Genomic DNA, 11,171 nt, shown 5'->3' with positions numbered 1-11,171 from the left:
GGAGGGAAAAAGCTGATCTGGACAAACATGAAACTTAAATTTTCAGATTTTTTTCCCTTACATTTTTCTTTTTCATAATTATAGTAATTTTAAATACAAAGAATGCTGTTTCAAAGCAAAGCAGGTGAAAATTTCATTTAGAAAACAATAAAAAGGAGCCTTTCTGTACACCATTTGGCAGATAATACCTGTTAAAAAAATACAAAAACCACATTTCATTTTCAACCCAACTTATTGAATGTATTGCATAATATTGATCCCTTCATAGCTCAAATATTTGGCAGAATTATTGTCTCAAATCCCCCCTTCCTCCTTATGTCTGACTTGAATTTGACAAAAACTGAATATGATGTGCAGGTGGGTGATTTGGAGAGGTTGTCTCAGATCTTCCCCCCAGTGTGGAGGTTGTCTGGTCCTGCAGACAGTGTTTGAGGACACCTTCATTACCAGGCAAGTGTGTCCTTCATGCTCCCTTTAGTGCTGCTTTAGCTTTACAGGACAAGAAGTACGAGGTGGGAGTACTGTGCATATGTATAGCTCAATTTTCTGTAGTTCTAATTAACCCCAGGGGAAGCAGTGGGGTCCTCATTGTCCCTGCATCTTCTCCCCACATGATCAGAGACAAAAATCTCTCAGTCAGGTTGCCAGTCACAGTGCTGAGCTTCCCTTTGCCAGAGGTTTGCTAGGTTCATTCACCCTAGTCTTCATTAACAGATCTTTGGGGTGGCTGTGTCTTTGTGAAAGTGAAGAAATACTACCCTGATATAAAGCTATAGCATGGGGCTGATGTAATGTAAGAGAACAAAAAAAACCAAACCAAAAACAAACAAAACAAAAGCAAAACCCCCAAACAAACAAACAAAATAAAAAAACCCTAAACCAAACAAAAAAAAAAAAAAACAAAAAAAACAAAGACAAAAACAAAGTGTGGGAAGGGAAAAAAGAGGAAACTGTTAAAATTATTAGGGGATTTGGAGATCCTGTGCATGTGTTTGTCATTCTGTTACTTTGGCTGGAAGAGAGGAAAGATGCATGTCCTTGAGAAAATTTATTGCTTTCTTCTGCTTCTCGAAACCAGCAGTCATGACTGTTGTGTGCTGTGGCCTTTAGAAAAGTCATCAGCCAGGTGAGCACTGTGAAACTTCACTGACTCTGTGTTCAAATTGAGCTTCTCACCTCCTGGTGTACTGTCACAGTAGGACAAAGAAGAAAAGGTTCATCTTGGCTTAGTTTTAGTTTCTTTCCTAAAAAAATGTGTCTTCAAGATCTGTGGGTTCCTGAGGGTCTGCTGGAGGCTGTAAATATTATTAATATATCTGTCTGTTACTGTTACACTGAAATCCCAGGGAAAGTCCAGTAAAAATGTGACTTTGGAAAGGAAAAATTCAGTTTTGTTCAAAAGGCTTCTGTTCAAAAGGCTTATGATATGGGCAAGTTTTGTGCTGTATGGTTGCTGTAGAGGTAGAGGATTTTAGGAGGTATCAAAATACACTGAATTTGACTGAGTTTCAGAATAATTTTGCTGGTTTTTTTCCTATGTTTCACTTTGTGCCTGACATTTACAGAAGAGCCCTATAAAACAACAGTGCTCATTCAAGCACAATTTAGGCAAAAAGTATTTGGAGCAGTTTCCCTAAAGGTACTCTGGTCTGACATGCCTTCTTTTTTTATGTATAACTGTGATTCTTTCTTGTCATAGCCAACTAACTTTGACATTTTGAGGACTGAGATTTAGATCAGTTCTTCCTTGTGGTTTTGCCAATTTATGGCTGTGATAAACCCTGTACATACATTTTCATGGAGAATTGTGACTTTTCCTATGGCGTCTCTTGAAATGTTTCCATTCTAGTGCTCCCATAAAATGAGCCCAAAGCAGAGGCTTGCTATAAATTATAATGGAAAACATAATAGCCCCATTAGACACCTACCAAGCTATGCTTTCTTCCCTAATCACTGTTTTGTAGGCCAATTATCCTTTACCCTTCTGGTCCTGAACTACTGAAGAGGAGGTGAAGAGGTTTTTTTGGTGTGAGAAAGTTCCAAAACCTCAAATTCACTGGTAGATCAAAAGGTCATCAGATGTCACTGGTGATCTGGACATTCCCTGTTCTGCAGATTGAGTTTGATCCCAACCCCAACTTCACTGGAGCTGAGGACCCCATTTTTGATGGCTTGCACATGTCCAATGTAAGGTTTTGATGGCTGGACACATGTCCAGGGTAGAGGAAAGGACCCCATGTTTTCCATGGATCGTGACACTGGATCCAGCAATGGACTGAATTCCTATCCCAGGGCTTCTGGATCTCCTGTCATGAGGCTGAGAGCTGCAGGACAAGGAAGCCTCTCTGAACCTGGGACCCACTTCTCAATTTTGCAGCCTAGAACCTGTCAGTCCTGAGGACACACCCTGCTGTACCATCCATGGGAGAGTCTGCAAACTGTGAGATCCCCCTCGAGTCAGAGCAGGGCTCTGTCCTCTGCAGTAACCACACATTGGAGGGCATCCTGAGGGATGGGGTTTATTTCAGTGGTCTGAGTTTGTGAGGGTCGTTTTCAATTGTGTTCCATTTGTATCTAAACTGGACTGACACCAGATCTGAGATATTGCTTGGTCTTGCAAACTAAAATACAAAATTTTGCTCAGTTTTCCTTCTTGCTTTATTACTATTGCTTCCAGGGTGAGGCTTTTGAGCTATTGTGGGAAAGGTCACAGCAGGATCAGCTCTGCTGGTGATCTGCTTCAGCCTCTGACTCCAGTGTACATGCTCAAGACTTTCACTGATTCAGAGCCTTAGTAATGGCGTGTAATGGATGAGAAATGAACCATTTGCTATACTGAGTTACTGCTACTTCGCTTCCCAAAGGTTTTCGTATTATTAATCATTAGAAGCTGTTGCAGTTGAACCTGCAGAATGCCAGATATCTGGAAAATGTAACAATGAAAGATGTCCCAAGGGATAAGACTGAACTGGCCATATGGACTCTTGTGGGGTCCTGCCACAGCACTGTAGGTGTATGTGTGACTGCAGTAACGAGCTGACAGAGTTTTCTTATGACTTCTGAGATGCAAAAGAAGAAGTAAAAAGAAACAAAGTTAATTTTTCTCCAGTGAATTTAGAAGCAAAACTACACCTTCTACTCAACCCTAGAAGGGCCAAATTTTTGTAATGGTGTTGGCCTTCTTTGGAGGTATTCCAGGTTCACACTGACAGGAGGATTTTGCCCTGAGGCAAGATATCCAGAGTTTTCTCTAGAGGAAGAGTAAATATTGTCATAGCTGTTTGTAATTGAAAGCACTAGGAGAAGACATTCATGGAACTGTCTTCAGCTGTAGCAACAAAGGCCCTTGGTTACCACAGCCAGATGTCAATCACTGCCAGTGTGGGATCCATGACTGCTCAGTCTCAGGGCATTGGGGATAGCGCTGTATTGCTTCAGCATTCTGCTGTATCAGCAAAGCCAGCTGCTAACTTCAGCAAGCACCAGCTAACAAACTGCCCTTCTTCCAGATACATCCATAAGCATGAGGGTTAGTGGTATCCTTACTTATCCTTACTACAAATTTTCATTTGGACACACCTGGAAAATGAAGCTAGCAAACATCCATGCTGTTAAAGGTTGATTCCTTGCAGATTTGAAAACAGGGAGACTTCTCATCTCTTAAGTTTTTTATGACTGGGAACAAGGTTTGGCCAGCTCTGTTAAGTGATACAATTGATTAATGCCTGTTTTCCTACTTGATTTATCATAATGTTGATATCCAGGCTGCTGTCCTGCAGAGCAGAGGCAGGGGCCCTGATGCTCTTGAGCAGCTGGGATTGCATCCGGTAGGAAGAGTTCACTTAAAGGTGAAGGATTCATACCAATTCATGCACTGAGATCCATCTTAGTTTTTTATTCTCTAGTGTCATGTTGCTACAGGATATTGTTTGAAGGCTTAAGCTCCTTGTATTGATTTGATGCTGCTGAGCAGATTCTCTTTTGTCCATGTAGGTGGGTTTTTGAAATTAATCTAAAAAAAATATGCATGTGAAGAGGCAGAGGTATTCCAAGACAGATTTTAACAAAGGTTTTGACTTGACCATTGAAAAACAGTAGAAACTTGAAGGTTACTATTGACTATGCTTTCACTATGGCACTGCACAGTCAACCATTGCTAATGATCATTAGCATTCCCATTCTGTTAGAAAAGTAAAGCTATTCAGTCTGAAGACAGTAATTTTTGCCCTAATCTTTTAAAATCATTCCAACCAGTAATAAGCCTGAGATGTGTGAGTGGGTTCTGCCAAGCTATGATGTTTTCTAAATTATTTTCAACCTTACTGGGGACAGCACTATATAGAAAGAAATTATTTTTGTATGGTTTTACCCTTCCTGTTTGTGAACTGGACTGGCTACTGATATACACAGGGATGTTTGAAAAATCAGCATCTGCATGGAGAACTGACCTTTGAATACCAGCCCTTGGAAAAATATGTGTCAGGGTCTCATTCCTTGTCCCCCACCATGGGATGAACACAGCAGATTCCTTCCTCAGGTGCTTTTTCATTACCTATTGCTTTTTCCCTTATGATGCATTTGTTTGATATTTTGGAACTTGGTGTGGGTTAGTTGGATTTTTTAGTGCTTGAAAGATGCTCAGTTTAAGGTATTTGGGTCCCTTGCAAACAGACTGTGTGGAGTGGGTTAGGTATTTATTAGTATGCTGCTTCTTTCCATGAGTAATAAAGTTGTTGGAGTATATAAAGCTGCTTGTCCTCCCTGAGGAAAAGCAGCACTTACCATGTAAATGAAAAATTAGGCTCCATGCCATCATGATCACTAGTTGAAGTGTGAGATTTGCCAATATGCATTTGTCTAACAATGTTTGTTACTGTTATTTTTCTAGGGTGCAAGTGCTTACATTCTAAACTATTTTCTGTACATTATGTGGGCTCTATGTTTTGCTTTCCTGGCAGTCTCCCTGGTCAGAGTGTTTGCTCCTTACGCCTGTGGCTCTGGAATCCCAGAGGTGAGTTTCCCTTTGTGCATGAATATCCAAAAAAAACCCAAACTGCAACAACAAAAAGATTAGAGCCTTTTCCCATTCCAGAACTGTACTGTGAGATAGCATAGCAACAAAGAAAATTGTCTTTCCATCTCATCTGCCTTCATTCCTTTTTTTATGCTTTTATGGCGATCATCTAAGTTTTTCATAGTAAAAAGTGTTCATATGTCACTGTGACAGGTTAATGCATGTACTTGTTCATTGCCAGAGTGTGAATTAAAAATCAACATCTCCAAGACTCACTAGAAGATTATAGAGAATTTTCCTAGGATGAAATTACTTGGGCCAGTTACAAAACCAGTTATTTTCTAGGCTAGACTCTAAATAAAAGTGAAATAAAAATAAGAGGGTGGGCTACAAAGCTAAGATTTCTTAAACTGCTGAACATGCCCATTGTTTGGAATGCCCGAAAAGTGTCTGGTGCACGTCTTTTGCAAATTGTTTTCCTAAAGACAGAATAATGTACATTGTGCCAGCATGACAACATTATAGCAGCCAAAATATCTACTTGGTTTCCAGTATTTTACATATTGAGCCTCAGTCCATATTTAAGCTGTTAAATTAAGAACTTTGTAATTCAACCAGCAGACTTATTAAAAGTCTTTGAAATCAGGGCAGTTTCTTGTTAGAAGTGCTATGGAACTACTGGAATTATTGTTTAGGAATGTGGCAGACAGAATTAACAGCCCAAAGCTTAGAAATCTTGGCATACTTTTGTTCTTGATCTCTAAGAGAAGCATCCAAATGTTTCAAAAAAACTCACCACAAATAATTTAAAATATTTGAATAATTTACATGTTTGAAAGTAGTTAAGTGTGTCTTTGTTATGCGTTTGATATATTTGTGGTTTTAAAAAGTTCTCATAGTTAACTACAAAGCCAGTTTCCAAGTGGTAAATCCCTCGTGTGAGGTGAGGCTCTGCTCCAGCCCATTTGCATGCCTAGAGTCCAAACCCAAATCCCACCCTGCAGCCTTTGTGTCATGCACATGCATTGTGCTTTCTGAGCCACTCACTAGCAAAATTAGGACAAAATGTGTAGAAATAGGATCTTTTGGACTTTCTCATTTCATAATATGTGTGTGCTTTTATGGCACAGTGATTCCAAATATCTAGAACTTTTTTGTGCGTTTTATCTGGAAAAAGTCTGTTGTTGTTTATTTGCTTTTTTTCTGCTTTGTTAAAGTCCAATCCAGCTTAACTCTGATCTTGTAAGCCAAGGAGATATGCAAGAGTTTCATATTTCTATTGATCTCTGTGAGAGTCCTTACTGCCTGTTATGGGGACCACCCGTAACAGCAGTAAAAGTGTGGTCTGCCTAACCCCTGCTCAGATATTGCTGTGGGAAAGCTGCCCTACCTACAATTTCTTTCTCTCCATCACTGTCTCTTTTCAAGCAGTCTGCAACTTTTTAAACTCTGCTGGAGTTTTAACTCCATTTGAAAGTTCAGAGTAGAAAAGGATTCTTCATCTTTTCAACATGTTCTTCCTGCTTTCCAGATAAAAACCATCTTGAGTGGGTTCATTATTAGGGGCTACCTGGGAAAATGGACACTTTTAATCAAAACAGTCACCTTGGTTCTGGTGGTGTCTTCAGGCCTCAGCCTTGGGAAAGAGGGCCCATTAGTCCATGTGGCCTGTTGCTGTGGAAACTTCTTCAGCAGCCTTTTCTCTAAGTACAGCAAGAATGAAGGAAAGAGAAGAGAGGTGAGGTTGGCTCATAAATTTTTAATTTCCCTGTCTGGATACTGGGGGTTTCAAACAACTCATGCCTTGTATGTAAACATTTGCTTTGTAGGTACTTTCAGCTGCAGCCGCTGCAGGAGTTTCAGTTGCCTTTGGGGCTCCAATCGGAGGTGTGCTTTTTAGTCTGGAAGAGGTGAGACCTGGCAGTTCACTTGCTTCAGTAAATATATTTCAATTTGATACCTTTCTCCAAGACTACTCATTATTTTTCAAATATTTATATGTGTATTTTTCCCCTATAACAAAAATAATCTGTGATTTCCAGTAATAAGAAATAACCAGGTATTTTAGCTTAATCTGAGCAGCAGAAGGGCACTGGCTTTCTGGAAACAAATTAGATGACTCAGTATGGAAATATATCCCTCTGCTGAGGTTTCTCCAGCCTCCAGCTAGCTAATGCATGGACCAAGTTGTCAAGCATTTCTTATACTCTCTAGACAGCAACTCTGGATTTAAATTTATCAACTTTAAACTAGTTGCTACTCCTTTTCTGAAATCTGAAAATGCCTTTTCTGATACTTTTGTGAACAGATTCTGGCTATGGTAAAGTCTAGTGCTCGCAGTAAAGTCAAATGAAACAGATGGTGGTGGTTAAAGGAAGAACTCTCTGTGACACTCAGTGAAATGTTTATGGTCTTTGCTTGGTTTTAGGTCAGCTACTACTTTCCCCTGAAAACCCTCTGGAGGTCATTTTTTGCTGCTCTGGTGGCTGCCTTCACGCTGAGGTCCATCAATCCTTTTGGAAACAGCCGGCTGGTGCTGTTCTACGTGGAGTACCACACCCCCTGGTACATGGCTGAGCTCTTCCCCTTCATCCTGCTCGGTGTCTTCGGGGGCCTCTGGGGGACCCTCTTCATCCGGTGCAACATCGCCTGGTGCAGGAGGAGGAAAACCACCAGGCTTGGGAAGTACCCAGTGCTGGAGGTGATTGTGATAACAGCCATCACCGCCATCATCGCCTACCCCAACCCCTACACGCGCAGGAGCACCAGCGAGCTCATCTCCGAGCTCTTCAACGACTGCGGGGCCCTGGAGTCCTCGCAGCTCTGCGACTACATCAACGACCCCAACATGACCCGGCCCGTGGATGACATTCCCGACAGACCTGCTGGCCCTGGGGTCTACTCTGCCATGTGGCAGCTGGCCTTGGCTTTGGTGTTCAAAATTGTCATCACGATATTCACTTTCGGCATGAAGGTAAATCGGAGCGCTGCTGCAGATGGGTTGCTGTGGGCTCTCTGTGGCTCTGACCTGCCCCAGCCATGGGGCTGTCCCTGAGGTGCTGCTGGCCCTGACCTGCCCCAGCCTTGGGGCTGTCCCTGAGGTGCTGCTGGCCCTGACCTGCCCCAGCCATGGCGCTGTCCCTGAGGTGCTGCTGGCTCTGACCTGCCCCAGCCATGGGGCTGTCCCTGAGGTGCTGCTGGCTCCTCTCCCTGCCGGCACCGTGCCCTGTGGGCCCCTGTGGCAGCACTGGGATGAGCCCTGCTTTTCCACCTTCCAGTCATCTGCGGTTTTGTTAAGTGAAAAAGAAATCTTTGTGGAAATTTAAACCCGCTGCTGCCAATAAGCAATTTCAAGATGATTCCCACTGCAGCTGTTTTTTAGCTCTCTCATGGATATGGGCTATTTACATTGTTGTTTGTCTTGTTGGATTAATGTCTTAATGTGCCTCAAGGTAGCTATACTCAAGGAAGTAATAATTTTAAATTTACTATTTTACACATTTAGAGCATCACAGAAATATAAAAGTGGCTGAAAAAGTCTATTTTTGAATATTTTTAAGCACTGTAGCTCAGAAAAAAAGGGGAATGAACAAGAAGACTAACTGATATGTCATTTGAATATTCTGGATTTGCAGCTTTTTCCTTCAGCAACTCCTTCTCCCCATAAATGAGTGATGAAAGGTCCAAGAACAATTTATCCAAGCTTTCCATATATACCAAGCTGCTTGTGGTGAACTCTATATATCTGGTTAATAGAGCACATAAAAAACAGGTTCTGTCTGTCTACAGCTCCCATTATCTGAGCATTTATTTGTGGATCTGGTGACTGCAGACAATGAGAAGCTTTTCTTAGTTTACACTGTATTTTATACCATGCTCAAAACTAAAGTATCTCATCTTTCACTTAAACACTACACTTGAACTGAATGTAGCCTTTCACTCTAGAAACTGATTTATGGCTGACAGCCTTTTGTTATGCTTGTTCATGAAAAGCTTTGGTTCTTTATTCAGAATGTGATTCCTTATTTATCCTATATATTTAAAAAATGTTAGATACAATTGACAGTGTCAACCAGTCTGTAAAAGAGCAGACCAAATAGCTTTACCTACTAAATCTAGAAGACTCAATTGAGCTGCATCAGCAAAGTTAACACAATGTGGTGGGGGCTGTTATCAGCCCTAGATGCCTCTGGGCTGTGCTGATGAGGTGATTAGTTAAGTTCTCTAAGAGGCTCAAGGTATATTTTCAGAGTAGAAAAGATAGAGGCTTTCCTTTCTGAAAACGGCAAAAGCTGCCTGCAAGCCCCTGTCACAGATCTGAATTGTCTTCTCCAGCAGGAAATACATCTCAAACTTGCTGGTGCACTTGACATCTAAGAAGAAATGCACTTATCCAAGGCAAAGTACATTTTCATTCTCTTTTTTCCCCCCTCCATTCTCATTTAAATACTGTTTTTAATGATTTGTGACTTGTCTGTATAGCAAACAAAGTTATGATTCACAGAGCTTCCTGGAAAATATATTGTAAACTGAGATGGAAAATTAGTTGCCCCTGAGCAGTCAGCCCCCTTTCTCTGAATTTTTATTCTTCATTTGACATTTAATTTAAAATCTGGTCTGATTTAGCCTGAAAAAGTAGTAGTAAAACCATAAAGTGCTTGATCTGATAGAGGGTGAAATCATGATGTTATTTTCAGTTAAGCTTATTCTCAAGCCTATGACAGAACCATCAGCAGCTCCTGACCTCCTGCTGAGAAAGCAATAAAGGCAAAGCCAGGAACATCTTGACTTCAAAAGCAAACTATTATTCAGAAACAGCATTTATCTCCCTAATTCAGTGGGATGCAGCAGATAGGATTCAAAATCTCTTTAAAAAATGCATTAACATTTTGTAAAGCCATTAATACACGTGCAGCCACATAAACTCAGTCACTGCAGAAAACTGTCACACCATGGGGATCAGCCCTGTAGGCTGCCGTGAGGCTGTGGAAACTTGGTTCTCTTACTGTTAATTAAAATTGTTTGATACTTGCCATTTTTGTCAAGGTGCTCATGTGTCTGTCTTTCATTCCAGATCCCTTCAGGCCTTTTTATTCCTAGTATGGCTGTTGGAGCCATAGCTGGCAGGATGGTTGGGATTGGAGTGGAGCAGCTGGCATACCACCACCATGACTGGATCATCTTCAGGAACTGGTGCAGACCTGGGGCAGACTGTGTCACACCAGGACTTTATGCCATGGTGGGAGCAGCAGCTTGCTTGGGTACGGTCTCTGCTGGTCATTGGTTTGTGTGTGACCAGCGCCAGTGTTTGGGGACATGCTCTGGAGGGCCCTGGGTTGGTGTTAGCTGCTTGTGTTTGCATTTCTGGGTGCAACAGAAGTTGAAATCAAGACATGATGGGCTAAAGAATGGGCAGCTTCCTCTACTGGTTGCTCCAGTGATCTGCCAGATAGTCAGCAACAGAAAGGCTTGCGGGCATCGATGTCTACTCCTTGTAGTCTGCCAAAAGCAGAGAAAAGGAAAGAACAAATTGAAGTTAGGCTGCAGGTTTCCAAGCAGGAGTACTTTTGCTTGCATTTTTTCCATTTGATGTAATGAAATTCACTTTAACTGGACTAAAGCTACTTGCTTATTTAGACTGTGCTCTCTCTCAGTGCAGGAAGAAAACATCCCAGTTTTTGCTAAATTTTAAGCTACACAGAGGCAAAAATTCTGGGTCTTATTGGCTGCATGTCATGCTATGGTCAACTGAGCTGTATTTTGGTTTACATTTTGATCATAAGCCAATGCTGGATTACACTCAATCAATAGGATTTATTGGATATAACAGCAGGGATCTGTTAACTATTAGAGCAAGATCATTGAAAAATATCTCATGTATCAAATTTCTAGCCATAGATACAAGAAGAATGTTACAAGCATACCATCTGAGCATGTTTTTACCTGATCATATCTTTCCCCTCATGTACTTGCATATTCTATCTCCTTTTGTTGCTGTTATTGATATCATCATCAGCGTATGAAAAAATAGTGGAGAGGCATAACACAGCAGTAATGTGACTGAGTAGGTTTGAAATTAAGATGTACTCAAGGAAGAGCTGGAAAAATTTCAGATTTGGATGCTCATATTGGAAAAGCAGGATCATTTGTGTCATCA

General features: G+C 41.3%; 1 protein-coding gene across 1 annotated transcript in view; it reads left to right on the top strand.

Moving 5' to 3' along the window:
• Positions 1 to 11,171, top strand: part of CLCN4 (chloride voltage-gated channel 4) — a 40,813-nt gene that overhangs the window by 17,434 nt on the left and 12,208 nt on the right. Inside the window, exons 5-9 of the mRNA XM_005425167.2 lie at positions 4,889 to 5,011; positions 6,546 to 6,752; positions 6,844 to 6,924; positions 7,443 to 7,988; positions 10,089 to 10,275. Coding sequence (XP_005425224.1) covers positions 4,889 to 5,011; positions 6,546 to 6,752; positions 6,844 to 6,924; positions 7,443 to 7,988; positions 10,089 to 10,275 — 1,144 coding nt within the window. The remainder of the gene's footprint in view (positions 1 to 4,888; positions 5,012 to 6,545; positions 6,753 to 6,843; positions 6,925 to 7,442; positions 7,989 to 10,088; positions 10,276 to 11,171) is intronic.

The sequence above is a fragment of the Geospiza fortis genome, unplaced genomic scaffold, assembly GCF_000277835.1.
Source record: "Geospiza fortis unplaced genomic scaffold, GeoFor_1.0 scaffold50, whole genome shotgun sequence".
NCBI classification, from domain to species: Eukaryota; Metazoa; Chordata; class Aves; order Passeriformes; family Thraupidae; genus Geospiza; species Geospiza fortis.
The sequence above is the reverse complement of the archived record's forward strand: the minus strand, read 5'-3'. Positions and strand labels throughout refer to the sequence as shown.